At 33.7% G+C, this 22,254-nt stretch overlaps 2 protein-coding genes across 2 annotated transcripts; one reads left to right on the forward strand and one right to left on the reverse strand.

Moving 5' to 3' along the window:
• The first annotated feature begins 9,582 nt into the window (after positions 1–9,582).
• On the forward strand, positions 9,583–10,231 carry LOC112518379. Its single transcript, XM_025126048.1, has 2 exons — positions 9,583–9,849; positions 9,998–10,231. Exons 1-2 carry the CDS (start codon positions 9,611–9,613, stop codon positions 10,134–10,136), a joined length of 378 nt encoding a protein of 125 aa, XP_024981816.1. The 5' UTR covers positions 9,583–9,610; the 3' UTR covers positions 10,137–10,231.
• A 713-nt stretch (positions 10,232–10,944) lies between these two features.
• LOC112518368 (DNA repair protein recA homolog 2, mitochondrial) lies at positions 10,945–22,221 on the reverse strand. Its single transcript, XM_025126034.1, has 6 exons — positions 21,989–22,221; positions 19,799–19,886; positions 16,807–16,979; positions 14,194–14,340; positions 13,969–14,106; positions 10,945–11,636 (listed from the first exon to the last, which is right to left on the reverse strand). The coding sequence occupies exons 1-6, from the start codon at positions 22,085–22,087 to the stop codon at positions 11,337–11,339; spliced, it is 945 nt and encodes a 314-aa protein (XP_024981802.1). The 5' UTR covers positions 22,088–22,221; the 3' UTR covers positions 10,945–11,336.
• Between the last annotated feature and the right edge of the window lie 33 nt (positions 22,222–22,254).

Genomic DNA, 22,254 nt, shown 5'->3' on the forward strand with positions numbered 1-22,254 from the left:
AAAGAAATTTTCTCCATCATATTAACTGTTATTTATGACCATTACAAAAAGACAGTTATATCAAATGACTGATGATAAAAAAGAAATTATGTATAAAGAAATAATATATTCAAGTTTAAAAGAATATTTTTGATATACCAAATATTTTTGATATACCAAGTATCAACCCAATCAACCGTACAGTTTGGGTCAGGTTGGGTTGAGTTAAGATTTTTCAAACCACAAGCATTGAATTGGATTATTCAAACGTCTTCAACCCGATTAACCAACCAAACTCCTACCCTTAATTGTGGGTTTGGGATTACTTATTTAAACTGCTTACAATAGGGTACCGGTAATAAGCAATTTTTAGTATTTGAATGAAAAAATAAAAAAGCTTATAGTGATGTCAAAATGTTGATAAGGAGTTTTTGATAACTTATTCCCCCAATATAACATAATACATAGTTGATGTAAAATTACACCAAACCACGCCGGTTGGATTGGAATTGAGGGAAGATAATTTAAACCCACCCCCAACCCGAACCAAATGGTTTGGGTTAGGTTACAGTTTTGTTTGGGTTGGGTCAAGATTATCAAACCTCAACCCAATGGTCGAGTTGTTGAAAGACATCAACCCCACAAATACAACGCATATGCAACCCTGCCAACAATCAAAATCAATAACATCAAAAATATACAAATTCATTGAAAAAACTGTAGTACAAAACTCATTGAAACCAAATCTGCAATCCAAATAAAAACCAAGAGATAATCCACTCAAGTACACATATTCGCATCAACGTATACACTTGTGCACAAGCAAATCCATGTTTATGTGCATACATATAGAAGTAATCAACTCAGTTTGTGATGAAACCCAAACCTTATTGAAGATGAAACCAAGATGAAGAACCTAACCAGTGGTTCTTATCGATTTAGGGTTTTTTTGGATTTAGGCGTTCGATCGATCGGGAAAACATCGTGGAGTCGGGAGTGTGAGAGTTGTTCCAAAGCCAGGTTATCAATGAAACATAGAAGAAGTCGTCTGGTTCCTCCGGTGGTTCTTCGCCGGTGTAAACAACACGCAGAAGTCACCGGTAAGTTGGAAGCATTAGGGTTAAGGGATACAACGGGGGAGCAGTCGCCGTACTGTGTCTGTGTTGGTGTCCCTTATTGAATATGTTTAGATGAAACCAAGATGAAGAACCTAACCTGTTGTTCTTACCGATTTAGGGTTTTTTTGGATTTAGGCGTTTGATCGATCGGGAAAACATCGTGGAGTCGGGAGTGTGAGAGTTGTTCCAAAGCAAGGTTATCAATGGAACTCCGAAGAAGAAGTCCGGTTCCTCCGGTGGTTCTTCTGCCGGTGAAAACAACACCGTAGAAGCCACCGGTGAGTGGGAATCATTAGGGTTAAGGCATATAAAGAGGGTGTAGTCGTCGTAATGTGTCTGTTTTGGTGTGTATATATAAGCATTAAATTTACATTTTTGGTCCCTGTAGTTTATTGATTGTCATTTACTATCATCTCTTAAATGCGTTTATTACACTCTTAGAACATCGACATGTAAAAATGTATGCTTTAAGCCGTTCTCTTTGAGAAGATATGTTAACCCAATTAACTCATAGGGGTATTTTTGTCTTTTTATCATCTTTTTTTCTTTATCCTAATATAATTTTTAAGAAAAATAATATTTATATCTTACATTGTTTTATATTATATTATCTCTCTCACACACACATATATATATATATATACAGGGTCAGGTTCAGTAGGTTTGTTCTTGGTATTTTATAGGCCCTGAACGCACGTAAAAACAGAGCTCACTGTAAGAAACAAGGTTTTTAGCAACGATTTTGTCGTCGCAAAAATTTCATTTATCATCAGAAAGAGTATATAACCATAACATGTCGTCATTATAACTTGTGGCGGAAACATATCATCGCTAAAAGGCGTATTGTCATAGCTCACTTTTCTTGTAGTGACCCTCGGTAAGTACGAAAAAAAAACTCAATAAATGTTTTTCATTGGTTCAAGTTCGAGTTCAAGTTTGATTTGAGTTGCAGTTCGAGCTTGAGAAATAGTTATCGAGTTCGAGTCGAGCTTTGATTTTTACTATTCACGAGTTTTCGAATCGAGTTCGAGCTTGAAAATTGAGTTTCGAGTTCGAGTCGAATATAGTGATACTCGAGCTCGACTCACATCATTTACACCCCCTAGCACAGGGACAAAGAATGTAATCTACTCTAAAACATGTAAATATTATATAAATTACTTTTATTAACATAAAATGAAATAAGATAGTAAATGGACCAAAATGCCCCAACTTTATAGAGTTTTTAAAGGAAAAAAGTCTAAAAAAAACTCAGTGGAATTTAATGTTTGGAATGATCAAGGATGTTTGGGATTGTTTATTTAAAACAACCTTATGTTTTTTTTTTGTAAAAGTATTTATCAACTTATGTGGGGGTAACCTAAAATTTTATAAAAAAGTGTTTGGATTAGTTTATGGGGCTACCACACCGGATAAGCTGATAAAATCGATGAGATACCTTTTTCTTTTCTCATCCAAACATTAAAAACTTCTTATTACCGGTAGAACACCAGAATAAGTTAATTAGTTAGAAGAAAACAACTTATTAAAAACTTCTCATTACTGATGCGAAACCGGTATAAGCATTTCTTTTTTTTTTCCATCAAAACACTAAAAACTTCTTATCACCGGTATCACACCGAAATAAGTTAATAAGCAATCCCAAACACCGCCTAAGTTCTTAAATAATTTTTTGGAACAAATAAGTCTTTGGACACTCCAAAATTTGTTAAATAACTTCTTGGAATTTCTAAAACATGTTGAATACATATATACAAACCGGTTAATGTGTTAAAATAATGGAAAAAGTCTGAAAAAAAAAAGGTAATAGACTTTTCACATTTTGAACGATTAAGTCATAAACATTTTTTAAAACAAAAAAAATACTTACATCTATAACATAAAACAAATATACCGAAAGTACTTACATTAATAAAAATTATTATTGATAAAATTTATTTTAATTAAAAATAAAAATATATTTTGTCAATNATATAATATGAATAAAAATAAAATTGATCAATTTTGCATAATTAATTAAACATTTTAAAAATTAATAATAATTAAATTACACATTTTATTAGAATCATTTAATACAGTTTTATTATCTATGAAACCAAATAGAGATGGCCAAAAACCGGTCCCAATCAGTCCTAACCTTTCTCATAACCGGCCATAACCGGTCCCCGCGTAACCAGTCCCGGTCCCAGTTCCGGTCGAAAATGATAGGACCGGTCAAAGTACTTCATAACCGGTTATGGGCCGCCGGTCCCGGTCCCAACCGGTCCTTGCATTAAAAAATAAGATTTTTTTTTTGATTTTTTTAATGATATATATTTTTAATACATTATAAAATTTACAATTGGGTCATTCAAATACACTTTAAAAATGCGTTTTAATATAATTAAAATTACATTTTCTTATAAAAATACATTATAAAATTATTTAAAAATACATTTATTTATAAAATTATTTGAATTTTCGAGCCGGGCCAGGCCGGTCCATAGTCGGTCCCATAACCGGTCCCGGTCCCACGAAACTACCAAAAACCTCAACCTGTCCCGGGCCGGTCATTTGTCAGTCCCGGTCCTCCGGTGGTCCCGGGCCGGGCCGGGCCGATTTGGCCATCTCTAAAACCAAATAAGTATAACTTTAATTTTTATGTAACTTACGTAAACATTTTAATAATTGTTATATTTATGTTATGATAATTAAGAGCATCTATGACAAATTCTCTAAAATTTTCTTCAAAATAAAAAAAATAAAACTAAAAATCTCATTGTAAAGTGAATTGTAGATTTGGTCCATGTGATTTGATATTTTTTTTTACTAGGCTCCTATGGTATGTCAAAATAGACAAAATACTAAAACAATAAAATTAAGTTGTATTTAATATAATTAATTTTATAATTTAAACAAATCAGATCATAAAATAATATCTTGTTTTTTTATTTGATATCAATATATATAGTACAAAATATTGTTTTTATTTTTTTATAGAAAAAGGACAAAAGAATAAGTAAAATATTAAAATGAACCTTGATTTAATTGAGTTAACTGGGATGTTAGTCAAAGAGACCATGTTAAAACAAATTGAATACCACATGGATCAAATTCGCAATAAATATATCATATGGATCTTAGTAAAATAACATCAAATCACAGCTTCATTATATTGTCAAAAGAAATTCATACATTTATTAAAATATTATTTTTTTCTAAATATTTAATTTTAATGATTTTTATTTGTGCATTCTAATAAAAAAGCGTTTCTCTCGTATGATAATCATTTAAAAAGAACTCCAAATTTGAAGAACTTCCCATCCTCTCTCGTACTTTCTTTATTTTGGAGAAAGTTTTGGAAAATTTATTGGAAGTTAAAAAAAAATTACATTCATCTTCAACAGATTCTCTATTTTAGAGAATCCAAACGAAGAATCAAACATTGATTATAATATTAAAATATTTCTTTCATTTATTAAAATATTATTTTCTCTCTAAATATTTATTTTTAAAGTTTTCTATTGACGATCTCAATTAGTAATCATTTTTTAGGTTGTTTTCTATATTTGGAGAAAAACCATTATTTCTTCTACATTGTCCATTTTTGAGATTGTTTTATGAAAGCCGTTGGATTAAAATATTGACTTAAAATTGTCATTTTCCCTATTTTAGAAATGCTTTTAAAATTCTCATTTTCTTTAAAATGAAAAATCTGCTGGAGATGTTTTAAATATACTGAATAATAGATAATAATTTTAAATAATTAATATTAATATAAATTTTTTAATAAATATTTAAAAATATCCAATGAACTTTAGTGTTTGGAATGATTAAATCATTGGATAATTTTTTGGAACAAATAAGTCATTAGACATTTAAAAACGTTTTAAATTACTTCTCAGACTTTCTAAAATCTGTTAGATACATCCATATGACCTATACAACTGGTTAATGTGGTAAAATAATGGAAAAAATCTTGAGAAAAATCAATAGACTTTCATATTTTGAACGATTAAGTCTTTAAACATTTTTTGAACCAAAAAAGTACTTACATCTACAAAATAAAACAAATATATCAAAAAGTATTTACATCTAAAAGAGATTATTGATGAAATTTATTTTAATTAAAAATAAAATATATTCTATCAGTAATTTTTTAAATTAAAAAAAAGATTTAAAAAATATTACTGATTAAATTTATTTTAATTAAAAATAAAATATATTTCGTATGTGATTTTTCAAATAAAAAATATTTAATAAGGGTTACTGATGAAATTTATTTTAATTACAAATAAAATATATTTCGTTGGTGATTTTTCAAGTTAAAAAATAAAAATTAATTTGATTAAATTATTGACAAACTAACGATAAAATTTAACTAAATAGATAATTAATTAAAATTAATTACTTGAACAAATCATACACGAAATATATTTTATTTTTAATTAAAATAAATTTAATTAGTAATCAATTTTAAATTCCTTTTTATTTTTTATAATTTGAAAAATCACTAACAGAAATTTTTTATTAAATAAATTTCAGTAAAACCAACCGCAATGAAAACTGCTTGAGCAAATCTCATTCAATGCTTGATAGAATTCAGATTCTCCTATAGTACTAGACTCCTGTTATTTATTATAGAATATCAATAATCTTTTTTAAATGTACGTACTTATTTGTAAATGTAGATATTTTTTTGGTATATTTGTTTCATTTTATAGATGTAAGTATTTTTTTTTTTGTTTAAAAAATGTATAAGGACTTAATCGTTCAAAATATGAAAGTCCATTGATTTTTTTCAGACTTTTTTCATTATTTTACCACATTAACCAGTAGGTCATAATAATGTATCTTACAAGTTTTCAAAAGTTCAAAGAGTTATTTAACAGGTTTTGAAATGTCCAACGATTTATTTGTTTCAAAAAAATTGTCCAAGGACTTAATCATTCCAAACGCAAAGCCCATTGGGTTTTTTTTAAACTTTTCCTGTTTTTAAATGGAAGTTAGCTTAAGAGACCGGTTCCGAAACGAAATTAAAACCACGAGGACCCTATCCAATAATTTTTAAGGTTTAGAGACCCTATTCGTAATCAACCTCAAATACAGAGACAAAATTTGTAATTTATTTCTACTATTAATCTTAAGAATTATTTTTATATCATCATCGTGATTATTATTTAATATTAGAAGGGTATTCGTGTAATGCAACGAGATACATCTTGATTTTAATATTTTGTTTTATTTTTTTTTATCTCAATCGATGTTATAATATGGTCTTATGTGATTTTGAAAATGCGACAATGTTTTTATTTTTGAATAAAATATAAATTTGAAGATATCATAAAAATTTAACAAAAATATATCGATATTAGTATCAAATTCACTATTTAAAACTTCTCATTTTTTTGTATAATTTTTCAATTCAATTTTTTAATTATAATTTAATTTAGATTCAATAACGAAGTAATTCATATTTGATTTAATAATATAATTTTTTTGTAACGATAATAATTAATTATTTTGTAAGAACTTCATAATTATACTGATTATATTTTATAATTTTTATATTTTAATGAGATGTTTATCCTCTATTTAATTATGTTTATCCGCAGTTAGTTACACGAATTCAAACATGGAGCTTTAATAAATTGTACTTACGCACAATTTACTTGTAATCTTGAATTTTAAGTAATATGCATCAATAAACAGTATTTCATGCATAAAAATGATTTTTAAGAGTTTTTGTCAAATGTTTTATAATATAGTATAGATAGGGTAAACTACATCATGTTTTGTCAAAAATAACAGTTTTTCTCCACGTAATAGCAAAATTACAAGATGGTTCTCGTGGTCTGCAAAAACGTAAGAAGTAAAGATATGAATAAAGATAGACAATCGATCCATTCCCGACTCCCTCAAGAAATAGGTAAAAAAAAATGGAAAGATCAGAACATGGGACTAGTTTTGATCGTACTATTCGATATCATCTCGCAAAGAAGTCAGCTATAACTTAACAACCAAAAAGCTCTGCGTTGAACTTCAGCCCCTTCGAGCTGGCCAAAGAGGGATTTTTATTCCTTCTTGGATTTGAACCTGAAACCTCCTGGTACTTTTTACCTTTGGAGCCAAGTTCAAACCAATCAGACACCACCATTGTGGATTGAAAAAAAAAGTTATATTTTCTTTTATTTTGTAAAAAATTAAAATAACATTTAGTTTTAGTTTTAGTTTTTAATTTAATAATCAAATTGAAATTTTATTAATCAACATATTTTATTATTCAATTTTATTTATCAGAGTTGTATTACTTAATATATTATATTATTACTGATTTATTTTAATTGTGTCATGAAATATTAAAATTGACTAATTTTTTAACATATCCCTTTTGGTCATTTTACATTTTTCAACTGGCTTATCAGTCAGTTTTTGCCAAACATCAATTATCTTATCAGCTTTCTGCTAGCTTATCAACTAGTTTATTAAACATAGTCTAAGGGGGTGTTTAGTTGCGGCTTAATAAGCTTAATGGTGTGATTGGCTTATTCGCACAACTCTTTTAGACTGTCTACACTTGCGGCTTAATCGCACATATGTATATGTTTATGTTATCCTCATTTAGCTATAAAGAAAAAAGACATCCCTACCCTTAATATTTGAGACACGCCTCCTTCCAGATTACAAATGCGCCTCCTTTATCTCCATAATCACCGTCTCCAAATTTCATCTCTATCGTCACCACCAATTTCGACCTTCAAAAACCATAGCCGGTTTCGACTTGCAACTCCTTATCTCGACCTTCTTTCTTGCACATTGATTTTTGAAGCTTTCAAGCACCGTTGGAGCTTTTTCCGAGAATTACCACCGTCTTCATCGTCGCTGATACCTCGAGAAGCAGTTCTCTGACTATTCGACAGTTTCGATTTCTTTTTTCTTTGTTATAGAATGTTATCTGTAGCTTGAAGGCACTTTTGTATTTTAGAAATATCATTTGGCTTAAAAAACAAACATCAATTTATCAAACACCACATAATTCATACCAATGGGTAAATTGGTCACTTATGTCATTCAGATTGTTGGTTCAGATAAAAGTGTAAACAGTAAACAACACCACCAATTTATCTAAGACAAACAAATTTATCCATACATGACTTGATAGAAAATTTGGTAAACAATCCCAAAGGATTTGTCTGTTAGCTTAATGGGACTCAAGTTATTCGGTCACTTATATATGATTGTTTAATAATGACTTAATAACAACGAAAACTTAATGAAACTCACATCTTATTCGATCAACTATATAGACGAGTCTATTAATAAACTTGACATTTTATCATTTAATAATCCGATTTTACTACAGTAACCCGTTTGTCAGAGCAACATAACACAAAAATAACCTTCCACCTTAAGGGTTGGGTTCCGATAAAAAGGAAAGTTATAGTGAGAAGCATAAGAAGTGATCTCCACTCTTGAACCAGTCCTAATTGAATGTCAATACTAATGAGGTGCACAAAGATGCACCTGATCAATTCCCTTCTAAACACAATTCATGGGTGCGCATGAGACTAAAAGTAATCAAACATTCAGATCTTCTTTTACGTTTTTAATTATAACTTTCCTTTTCACATGATGTTTCGCCCCCACTTAAAAAACATACAAATTTAGTGATGGCCAAACCGGCCCGGCTTGGCCAGGGACCGCCGGAGGACCCGAACCGGGCCAACCAACGACCGGACCGGCCCAGGACAGGTGAGGACTGGTTATGGGAGCGCCGGTTACATCCGGTTATGATTTTTGTCGGATTTGTGGGACCGGGACCGGTTATGGGACCAGGACCGGTTATGTGACCGAGAATGATCGTTTTTTAAAAATATAGTCGTTAACTAGCCGTTTTTTACCCTTTTTTGTATTTTTTTGGCCTCTAAACACTATAAATATGTAACAAGGTTGAGAGGTTTACATACCAAGTTCTCAATTCACAAAAAACGTTCACAATTCTCATAATAAAACGTATTTTTAAAGTGTATTTGAGTGGCCCGTACAACAAATTTAATAATGTATTAAAAATATATATCATTAAAAAATTTTAAAAAAAAATATTTTTTAAGGGTGAGACCGGGACCTACGGCCCATAACCGGTGATAAACTAGCCTGAGCGGTCTTCGACCAGGACCGGACCGGACCGGTTACGCCGAAACCAGTTATAGCCGGTTATGAGAAATCTTGGGACTGACCCAGGCCAGCCCCAGACCGGTTTTTACGCTGAACCAGTTATAACCGGTTATAAGAAATCTTGGGACCGGCCAGACCGGTTTTTGGCCATTACTACATGCAATGTTGCAAAAGGCCCAAAACACTTGGGTAATGAAAAGGTTGATTTGAGTGTGGGTCCATCCTTATCTGCTGGAAAACAAATATCTATTTGTTGTGATTTTATATCCTTATCCACAAACCCAAAAGATCTATGGACATCAGACTATGATCCATGCTACAAAACTGCAAATTCATGTGAAAATGAACCTACCACAAAAATGGCTGCAATTTCTCCTCTACAAACTCTCTCCTCTTCAAACAAACCCGCTATCCATGGCTACAGGTTGGGTGCACCTAGACTTGGTTCTCTGACCATGAACCAGAAGAGAGGATCTTTGACCGTGGTTGCGGCCGTTGGAGATGTCTCCTCCGACGGCACAACCTATCTAATTGCAGGTGCAGCCGCAGTTGCAATTCTGGGAACCGCATTCCCTATACTGTTCTCCCGCAAAGACACGTAAGTTTAACAATCCAACATTGAATCTTCTTTTTTTCATTTTAATATCTGTGAGTGTCCCGGTCGACTTGCATACATTTCGACTGATCCTGAGGGTTCAGCATTGATCGAATCTCGTGGTGTATAATTTGATGTGTGTGTGGGGCAGGTGTCCGGAGTGCGATGGTGCAGGGTTTGTGAGGAAATCGGGAGCGACGTTGAGGGCAAATGCAGCTAGGAAGGACCAGACACAGATTGTTTGTGCTAATTGCAATGGTTTAGGCAAACTCAATCAAGTTGATAAGTAGTTGATTCATTATCTTTGCTGCTTCAATTGGAGGGTTTCATTTCTGTGTCTAAAGGCAACAAATTGGTGTAATTTAAATGTTCTTGGTTAACTCAACACACTCCAATCATATATATATATATATATATATATATATATATATATTCATCCGTTTTTTGTGGTTCTTCAGCTCTTTCCTTTTTCAGTATTCTCACCCAATATATATATATATATATATATATAAAGAGAGAGAGAGAGAGAGAGAGAGAGAGAGAGGAGGATTAAACGAAAACAGGGTCAAAATAAGAGAACAAGAAAAAGGTCAAATCACATGTGATTTTACATGCTATTGCGAAATACAATCAATGCAAGGGTGCCTGAAAGTCGCATGAATCACATGTGATTTTACAAGTTACTTTAGTGTAAAATCATATGATTCAGCCGTTTTAGTGTAAAATCACAAGTGATCTTATGAGTTATATAGATCAAGTGATTTTGGATAAATTGTCAGTTTGTTTCTTGTGCTAAATAAAAGAGTGTTAAATTAAAAATGAGTGTTTGATAAATGCAAATAACAAATAAACATAATAACAACATAACTATATAAATTCAATAATACTATCACAACATAATTCACAAAAATGATTTGAAGTTTCCAGGAGTATATGCATACATACCTTGAACTAGGTTCTGGCCTTCAAACTCCAGAGCAACACACATTCTGTTTTCCTTGATTTGAAGTTTCCATGGCCCGTTTATGAAGGGGTTATGGCGAAAATTCACGTCATAATATATTACAAGAACAATAGTTTACCTGTCAAAATTCGTACAAAATAGGAAATTTTGAAACTTCGTTACAGTGGTTCAGAAAAAATGGTCTGTTACACTAAACTCTAAACATAAGGCAAACTTGGTTTTATTTTCTACCAATTTCGACCAGGAACCTACTAATCTTTCAACATCTAATAGCGTGCATACCTGTTTCCAACGGTTACGACGAAGGGAACAATAAACTTGGCATCCGTGTCACAAAAACCGGTCAAAACTTGTAGGAAACAGAAAATTTTGAAACTTTGAAACATTGATTCAGGAAAAAGAAATATGTATTACACTAAACAGGAACTAATGCAAATTTCGTTATCTTCTAAAAACGTTGACTAATAATTTATACAAGTTATAAGGGTACCTACGTTTCTTGGACTTGAGCAAGAACACGCAAGGATCATGATTCAGAATCTTGATCGATACGAAACAACTTTCTTCTTAGAGTTTTGACCAAATCATCACAAACCCTTTCGTTCCGAATCAAATACTTTTCGGCTTGTATTTTACCCTTGACAACTTCTCCATCTAATAAGTAACAATTCCCTTCTTCCGGAACAACCCCGTGTTGACAAGCCAATTCTAGGACCTCAGATACACGGCATATGCCTCTTCCGAATAAAATCTCTAGTTCGGCCTTTTTCATTGCGGGTGCTAGTTTATTCTTCATCACCTCTACACATATACCAAGCCCAGTTACCTGAAAAAATAGATAGCATAAGAAAACAGCAATTTAAGAACTGAAAAGTAAAACCCATAATTTGTAGCACAAAATAATTATCGTAATACAAAACAAATCAAATTTAATTACAGTTACAAATTACAATCCAAAAAACTAATAAATCAATTCCAATTTCAATTATTTACGGAACACTTGTTTTTGTGTTCCAACGTAATTAAACATTAAAACTCAAATTTACGTTCTGATATGCTAATTTAGCCTCCCAATTTTTTGAGTGATGGTGCCTAGTGGTAGCATAAAATGGCCTTTGGGATGGTGGGCATCCATTAACTTGGGCACCACCACTTACATGGTGGTTGTGGGACCGGTGGCTCCTCGTCTACGCTTTTCTTTACAAAAGGACCAATTACTAACTAGAAACTTAAGACATTCACCACATCCGCTACGTGATTGTCTACAGGTACTCTCTTGTTTTTCTTGTAACTGCTTCTATTTGTATGTTATTATTTACTTTAAACTAGTTTTTCCATAATTTTTCGTATCTGTCTTTCTCTCTTTCTCACATTTTTCACAAGCCGCAGGGGGAGGGGTTCAGAGAACAATCGCTCTACTATTTAGGGTAGAGGTTCGGTTTGAATATATCTTACCCCCGACCCCACCTCCTGATGGAAATACTGTGTCCGTTTGGTTATGAGATTTACAGAGATACATATATGCTATATAAATGTATTTTATGCATTATGAAGAATTTGATAAGATGTTTTGGCATGTTTGCTTTACATGAAATGAGGATATGTTATAGCCAAGCTATATGTATGATGGCATGTTATGATGTGTTTTACACATAAGGCATGAAAGTTTTATCCATGTTATGTATGACCATAAATATCCAATGTACGGGATATTGCATGAAGATACGTCTTGCAAATGGACCTCATGGGGCAGCCTTTCTGGACCCTGAGGTTAGCATACCTCAAGGCAAGTATGGCATACTTACATGTTGCAAGTGAGATCTCAAGAGTATTTTTTTGCATGATAAAGAGTTTTAGTGAACTATTATTCCAAATTGGTAAGTATTATGAAGATTGTTTATGCATGAAACAATAACTACTCACTAAAGCTTAAAGCCAAGGTTTTAAAAAACGGAAACGAGCCTCAAGGCGTTTTTCTCTTATGTATGTGAGGCGTAAGCCTCGAGGTGGTCGAAGCATAAGCCACAAAAAATAAAACAACAAAATTCATAAATCCATAACGCTTAACAAAAACATACTTTCATATTTCCATACCAAATAAGCAAAGTATAAAGCCCATGATTCAATAAACCTACTTATTATATGTCTCGAAGCGGAAACATAGATTGCATAGCTACACCATAATCTCCATAATCACTATATCTGTTCCCTTAAATGACTTGGATTAAGTAACTAAAAAACATATAGAAAATCAATTAAGAAATTAAAATAACAAAATAAATCAAATATAAAAGTTATTAAATATAATCATATAATATATTTATAGTAAAAACATATAAAATTTACTAACAAAAAAATAAAACAAATACAAAACTTACTAAATATTTTATTTATTTAGAGTAAAAATATATAAAAGATGTAGAAACTTAAAAAAACAAAATAAAGCAGTTATTATATGTCATAGTAAAAACATATACAAAAGTAATTAAAAAGTGATCAGCATATTGAAAAAGATAAGGGCATAAATCCACCCAGTCGGACGCCTCTCCAACGCCCACCGCCTCACTGCCTTTGTCCACGTCTCAACCAACTAAGGCATACGATTCAACCAGCCCTTATGAGGCGCCGCCTCATATACGTTTTTTGGACACCACGAGGCGGACGCCTCTCACGTTTATGTTAAAACTATGCTTAAAGCTTACGTATTCCATGTATGTATCTCAAGGAAGGAGTAAAGAAGGATAGCATGAAGCAATACCATTCCAATCAATAGCAAATCTTGTTGTATTATAAGTTATTGAGTACGTTTCTGTTGATGTTACAGCTCTGATGTGATAGCAATATATGAAAGAAATAAAGTTATATTTAGTTCGCATACAAAACTTAGTAGTATCAAAAGAAAGTAATGGCACCCGATTAGGATTTGAGGCGTCAGAGGCACTGCCATCGGTCTCCTACGAATGTGTCCAAACTACCGCCATCTTCCCTCTCTCAATTTATTCGGAGTTCCCCTACCATGGATATTGAGAGAGGCACGACTGTGGTGGTTTTAGACACGTTTGTAGGAGACACCTATGGCCCAAATACTTGTATGAAAATTCAAACCAACAGCTTTAAAAAATAAAATATTGCAGATAAATAGAACCAAAATTTCTTACCTTATCCTGAGTCTTGAGCAGTCCTTTTCTAGCAATCCTCATTCGTACAGCAGAATAGAATGGCAAGGCATTTCCACCACAGGTAGCCTCATTTACGTTTCTAAGTCCTTCCTGACGTAATTTTACATTTGATCTCACCTAGAAACAAGTAAAAGAAACCAGCTATAATTCCGTTGACCACAATATATATACCTGATGAAATTTCTTTAATAACTAGACAATAACCTGATTTATAAATATAATAAGAGTCTCTGAACGACATAATGAAAAATGAATCTTGCGGAGTGCTTGTGTCATTATCTGTGATTGTGTTTCAACGAAATTGTCACTTATTACACCCATAATTTCACGTTGGGGGATGAGTGCAGCAACCTACAAAAAGTGAAGTCAATGGTGTCCAAAAAAAGCAGATCAGAAAACCAACAGCAGATATAATAAGTGTGCTTATCTAATTGCATATGGAGATAGGGTCAACCTCAAAAAATCAACAGCAAGGGACAAGTAATGCAAATAAATTCCTGTACATGCAATTTAAGTAAACAGGAATAGAAAACAATAAGATGCACAAAAAATAGTAAAAAAAACTACCCCCTCCGTCCCAAAGTAAATGTCCATATTTCTATTTATGTTTGTCCCAAAATAAGTGTCCAGTTTCACAATTAGATAACTAAATTCTCAAATCTAACCTTAATTAATGCACAATTATTTAAAAGTTGTGAAGAGATATAAATAAATAAAGGGTAAAGTTGTCATTTGGTTATTTAAAAAGTGTAATAATTAAAACTGTGTGCCATTTCTATTGTGGACATTTACTTTGGGACGGAGGGAGTACATAATTAGCAATCAAAGGGTAATCTCCACCAACATCCCCAACTATTAGGAATACAAATTACCTGTCCCAAACTCCATGTCCCCTTGCCACATCATTGCTTTATTTATTATTTAATTATCTTTTTATACCCACTCTTCAATAAAGTAATGATGTGTCAGGGGTCAATTGGTGGGACAGGGAAACGGCATGGAGTTTAAGGACAGGTGATTTATATTTCAACCATTCAGGGATAGTAGATGCTATGGAGTTGCCTTCTGATGGTTCGACCCTGATTACCCCTTTCAAACAGTCACTATATACCTTCTGAAATTGCTTATGAGGATATCAAATAACCCAAACAAACAATAGAGGACAAATTTACTGGCATTAATGACAACAATAATGCAGCTAACATGAAAGCCATCAGAAAGCCATAAAAGCTGAAATAATCCAAGAGCTTTGAAAAATGAATAACATCCTTCTAAGATCTTGTATCCAAGGTTGATTCCTTAGTATATTTCAATTGATCAAAACTCTTCAAATGATCTCACAACCTTAGAGGAAATTTTTTGAAAACTAAAAGGAAGCCACAGAGAGCTAAATGAATCAAGAAAAACACATCTTCACAATCTTTCTTGGGTAAACAGGATTGTTGCCATCAATCCATCTAGTGGCGCATCCCATCAGTATGAATGGATTTACTTGTAAAGGAGAATTTTTCTGTTCCAAATTATATGAAAGCAAATAGAAATTTTACACTAGACTCTGGCATAGAGGAATCTCAACCCTTTGGGTAAAGGCAAGGTCCACATACATCCTACCCCCCACCCTCCAACCCTACCTCGGTGTGGGTTATGCCCTGTTCGTTTCGTTTGGTTTGGTTACTCTGGCATGCAGGAAAAATAAGTGACAAGAATGTGAGCACCATCTACAGATGCATAAAGCTAGAATTATTTTTCAGCACGCATGCACACAAACCCCAACCCAAGCACAAACAGCTAAGAGTCCCATTAACTTCACTATCAATGGAAGTGAAATAGCTGAGCATCATTTTGTTTCATTGAGGTATAATTGGAATATTTCATTCTTTTGCAAGGTGACATATCAAACTAGTGGATTAAAATTTGCTTGTAGTCCATCATATATTCAAAGCAAGTATACTTTTTGTGTGAGAGCAAAGGAAAAACATCAAGCCACCGGTGTACAACAATCAAGTCTAATGGTAGATCACATTAGAATAAAGTAGGAGAGCGAAAAAAAAAGGAACAAAAAAAGGTGACATAGCATGAACATAATTGGTCTTTTTGAACCCTCAGACGTCCTAAAGACCTTAAGTTTATAGAATAATAAATTGTGCATCCTATGTAAAGGCATTCCAATAAATTGGTTGGAGGAAGTTACACGACCTAATTTTATCGACGAAATTGGAAAACCTGATAATACACAAAAAGTAAATCATCCTATTAGCCTTTTCTATTGGACACTTTTGAAAAGTGTCCTGTATATAAATAGGTTAATAAGACACTTTTCAAAAGTGTACTATAAAAAGGCTAATATGACAATCGACTTTTTGTGTTCTACTAAGTTGTCCAGCTACGACGATAGAAGTTGTCAGATCGCCTAACTTCGTCCAAACAACTTATTGTAACGACGTTAAATAGGACGCAAAATTTTTGGTCCTATGAACTTAAAGTCTCATTAAGTACCCTATTAGGACGTCCAAGGTGTTGAGCATCCTAAAAGACCCATTTGTTGTAGTGATGTGAATCTGGAGAGGAGAAAAGAATATATAACTAGCTAATTTAGTAAAACTAGAGTATTGTGTGTGCTAATAGCAAAAATAAGCAAATTTACCCCAAAGAATAGTCATATACCAAATCAGAATAGATAGAAGTAAAATACTATGCAATTCCATGATTTTCTGTGAGTAGGAGCTAAAGAATGACAAGATGCTAAGAATTAGTGGAGCTCCTTGTGGAAATTGTAGTACTATATAAGGTTATTAACCAAAGAATATAATCCCTTACGCTATCCACAACAATCACATCAACTGCTCCACTTTTTGTGAGAGTATCAACAATACTCAGCAAATTTTCTGCAGAATTTGGCTGTGAGATGAGAAGACTTTCAGTATTTACACCAACAGATTCAAGCAGAAGAGGGTCCAGTGCATTCTCCACGTCTAGATATGCGCAATAACCTATCGAAAGAACTTTCTAAACTTAAAAGAGAAATTAAATGTAATCTGTAATTAGAACAAATGTAATAACTACTTAAAAAAAATGAAATGGATGGAAATACCAGAAACAGCTCGTATGTGCAACAAGGTCAGAGAAATCAAAATGTATAATTTGCTTCTTTAATGCATAAAGGAGGTGCTGTAAAAATGGGTGCTAGTTGCTACTTGATGTTTTTAGTTTTTCATTGTTAAAGCAATTAGCAATGAAATTGAAGAGTACTAAAATGAAACAAGTTGAAGGATAGATGTTTCAGAATAGTGGTTCTGAATCACCCCATTTGTATACCTCTTGCATTACCAAAATGAAACATTTCCCTAACAACCGGATAATTTTGTGTCCCACAACTGCATAGATCCATAAGCCGATTTGGTTCTATTCGTTTTTTAAGTATATAATATTTATATACAGCAAATCAAACTCACACACACTCCTCACCTTTGGTGAGGTTGGAACCCTTGACCTCCAGGAAGGTTGGGTTACCGGATACCGCTGAGCCAATGGCCCTTTGGTTTGGTTCTAGGAGTTCTTGTCTCAACAAGATTCTAATTTCCGCTAGTGATAAGAATATGTAGGGATGATGAGGATTCATTGTACAGAGCTAATTCCAACAGACTTATTGACACATGCATGGTTTATGCTAATATAGCAACCACTTCGCTCATCACCTGAACAGAATGCCTATAACTATCAATGCAACGTGTAACAGAATTACAATTTCATTATCATATCCATCCAGCCTTATTAACAACCCTGATTTCATAGTAAGTCTTAAAATGACAAAGGAAATGTTAGATGAGAACGAACATATTATTTGGAAGAGTGATCTTTTTAAATTTTGTTATTCGTTAACATTACAACTTGCATGAATGGTTTTACCAAAATGAAAGTCTTAACTACTTGTGGACATCCGACCTCCTTGGATAATGGAGATAATTTAGTTTGACCATTATATAGAATTCCCTAAGGAGGTGATTGTTTGATGGAATGGTTTTGAGGGATGGATTTCATGGAATGATTTGGATTTGGAAGGATTTGGAATCTTTGATGTGTTTGATTTGTAGGATTATAATGGAATTGAATTCCATTCTTTAAAATAATTTATAATTTTTTTATAAATAATCATAAAAATATTAAATTACTTTTCTATTAATTGATTATTACAAAACAAATGTTTTTAACATATTCTAAAATGTTGTTACATACAAATCCTACGAAATCCCGTGAAATACCAACCACCCCCATAGTATTTCATAATCCTATGTTTGTGGGATTTCAAATCCTGGAAATCCTTCAAATCAAAAGTGGGATTGGAAAGGAATTCAATTCCAAGTCCCTCCAACCCAGTCCTACAAACCAAATGAGACCTTTATGTTCTAAAGAATTTTATACATCCATAGCTCGTTTTCCATTCCTCTAGAATTCACAAAGATCGGGAAGTGGTAGCCGTAAATTTATCCACTCGTGTAGTTTTAGGCCATAGATGTCTACTTTTCTTTAATATGGAATTCAAATAAGATGGTTATCGGTTCAAGGACGTAAGGTGACCCAGCTTTTTCAGGGTAAGAAGTGGTAGAGAAAATGCCTCAAGCCATGTTCGAGTACCAGGCGCTACGGCGCTGAAGTAACCCATGTCATACACCCAGGAAAAGCTCAAACGACCTTCAACAAAAGGGTGCCTGTACCTGAAACTGACACAAGTGCGTAGGTATTCTCAAATCCTAGAGTTTAACCACTGGGGGAGAGTGGGTGAGCTTGCTCTCGAAGGTTTATAGTTTCCATGCTAAAAACCACCTGTTCGTTTACAGAGTGAACTGATCTATAAAAAAAGACAGAAGCGAGGAAAGACCCTTTAGCTGCTCTCTCTGTTTTTTCCCTCGAGCAGGATTTGAACCCACGTCCGACTACCTGTTGAACTATACAAGAGGCTGCTCTACGCTGAGCTACCGAGGTGGGGCTTAAGACAGTTCCAAGAGTTTGATTCTAATTTTCCTTTCACTCTCATCAAGGAAGGAGACCTCCCAAACCAAAATGGAGGCCTTTGCTTGCTTTTCCTGTTAGAGATGCTAGTCTTTTTGTAATAACTGCTCTGAAGATGTTCTCAGGAATAAGAGAAAACGGTGCTCTTTCATCAGCTCTTTGACTATTTGCTTGCGATAAAGAAATTTTGAAGGGATGACACCTAAGGCTGAGTTAGTTTGCAAAGGGGACCCTAGTTTAAGGAGAGGAACGCTCAATGCGCCCCATTCCCTTCCACAACCGGACTCGTTTATTTACCCTAGTTATCAAGCCTTCGCCAATGGCTCATGATCTTCCACTTAGAATCTTGTATACAATGGCGAATGATCTTGGCTTAAGCGCTCATAGGGCATTTTCCTGTGGTCCTAGCCGAGATCCTTCATGACATGTTGGTACCAATTGCTTCTTGATAAGGGAGGGTTGTTACAGCATAAACATGTTGGGACGACTTCTTACTTTTCTAAGGGCAACACAAAGTTGAACAGTTACACAGTTGAAAGAAAATATCAAGGCTATGGTTTTCTAATCAAGCTTTCAGACAGAAACACCATATGAAAATAATAACAGCATTCAACAACTCCCCCCTTTATTGGAGGCTCCAAAGAAGGAACAATATATTGTAACCCCAGATAAGGTGGTTGTCCTAATTTTTGTACGGAAAATTAAGCACTATTCCTATTCTATCCTTTTCTATGAAAAAAGTGAGCACAATAATATGGGACAGAAAATTTTATTTGTAGAGTTAAAGGGTATCGTTATGCACCTCCAAGCTTTTGGGCTTCCTTGATTACATTCAAAGCAAGTGTTGTCTTGCCTGATGCCTCCTGCCCATAAATTTCAACAATTCTTCCCTGCAATGTGCATTTTCGTGATTAGTTGTTATGTGTTCAATACAAAACCAAATTGTATGCTTGAAGTATACTAATACCAAGGTCCTAAATGGCAAGAGGCATGACTTGGTGGTGAGGTCAAGCCTCAAGCCTTAGGAGCCACGACATTTTTCAAGACGTCGGTAAATCTGAATATAATTATATATATACACCCACACATACATATGTTTTCTACTATTACTCAATAAGTCAATGATATTGAAAATTTTAAATTCATATCAGAAAAACCAAAAATAATACATTAATATATATATATATATGTTTAATGAGCTCACAAAAAATGTTATCATAAGAGCACATAACAAAAAAATGTTCAACCAATGGTTCCAAATACCTCTAAATCTAGGACCCATATAGAAGTAGGTCATATACTAAAAACTGAAAAGTAAAACACTGAACAGCTAAAAAATTGAAAAGTAAAAAAACCATCAAAAAACGGGCATCAGGCCATGGCGTGCCCAAGGGGTATGGCATCAGACAACGGCCATCATGATGAGCTTTTTAAAACGCCGACTAATACAAATCATTAACATAACTTTAATCGTAGGACAAACAGAAAAGATGAGTTCCAATAAAACCCCACACTTGCTATTCTACCATTAATACTAGTAAAGCACCAAGCTTGAAATTGCTCATCCATTATTTAACGATACAATTGTAAACAAAAGAGTTGTTTTGGAAAGTGGCCACTTCTTATCAAGTTCAAAAGAAAACCCTATACAAATACAATTAATATATATATATATATCAATCGCAGAAACTCGAATTACAAAATGATTATGCAAACCTTTGGTTTTGTCTACACAATAAGCAACTAAAAAATGAACTGACTTGATGATTTTTTTCCATTTTAACTATCTGGAAAAATGATTGCCAGGATATACTGACAAGTCAAGACGCTCGATATGTTTTCGAGTAAAACGCTCTGGTCCCACCCAACCTGCATAAGAACTTGCGGGCTGTTTCAGATTATAAGATGGGATGAAATCCAATGTAGACAGCCATTGCTGTGGAGCACCGATAAGAACCTATAGATTTGGGATTCCACATGAAGATCACTTATGATAATGTTGATCACGCAGCGGATAAGCCGCTGCTTTAGTTTGTTCAAGATATAGCCCTAAATAATAAAAAACATGAATATAACATGGGAAAAATGAGAAAAGTAGAAAACCAAGCCAGTGATATATACCAATAAGAAACTGAAAAGTAGAACACGAGTTGATACAAATCTGTAGGCCAAACTGTAAACCCAAAATAAAAAAGAACTCAGGTCCCATCTCTTAGGTGGCATTTGGTTCACAGAATGGAATATGTCATTTAATGATAAAATTAATAATATAATAATTGCTGGCAGTGGCAACGGTGGCAGAGACGGGTACGGTGGTCTGGTGGCGGCAGAGACAGTGGTGGTGGTCGTCGTGTGATGATAGTAGTGGTGGCAGCATTGACAGTGGTGGTGGTGATGGAATGATGATGGTGGTGGCAGCAGTGACGATGGTGGCGGTGGTGGCGACGATGGGGAAGGCAGTGGTGGTGGTGGTGGCGGCAACAGTGGTAGTGGTGGAGACGGTGGTAGCGGTGATGATGGTGGTGGCAGTGGTGGTGGTGACGATCGTCATGGTGGCATGGAATAGATTAGACTAAATACAAGGCCATAATCTTTCTCAACAGATTGGATGAAATGGAATTGGAGTTCCTTACCAAAACCCAAGGACTGTAAATTCCATCATATCTGGAATTGGAGCTCCATACTAGAACTCATAAAATGAACCGAACACATGAATGGAATTTAGTCAACGGAATGACCATTCCAATCCCTTCAAATTCCATTAGATTCTAGCGAACCAAACGCCACCTTAGTATAGTGTGTCCCCTCGACTACAGATAAAAGGAATGGGACCATAAAACCAAACAGGTAAAATAAAAAATGCAAATGCATTATGCATGAGCAGGGACTACAAAATATCATACTACAATGCCAGCATTTTTAACCCTTGGTAGTTGCTTTGTTTATAAATAGATGTCAAACAGAATTTAGTATATAAGAAGCTACTGGTCACCTTTGGTAATCCTCCAATTCCAAGGGCAAGATCAAGCTTCAATGAACCTGTGGATACTACAGCTTTTAGTCTTGCACCAAAAAATCGCTGCAAGAACATAGCCTCCCCATCAAAATCACCAGCAAGTTCTGATAGAGCAGAATGAAGGGCTGTATGTTTTTCTGCAGCTTTAATATCATCATGAAGTTTATCATCTTCTAGGTCTGAGGCTTCAACTGCAAAAATATGACATGAAAAATTAGACCAATATCATCATGAAGTTTATC

This window comes from Cynara cardunculus (genome assembly GCF_001531365.2).
Source record: "Cynara cardunculus var. scolymus isolate 2C chromosome LG 9, CcrdV1, whole genome shotgun sequence".
In the NCBI taxonomy this organism is placed as follows: Eukaryota; Viridiplantae; Streptophyta; class Magnoliopsida; order Asterales; family Asteraceae; genus Cynara; species Cynara cardunculus.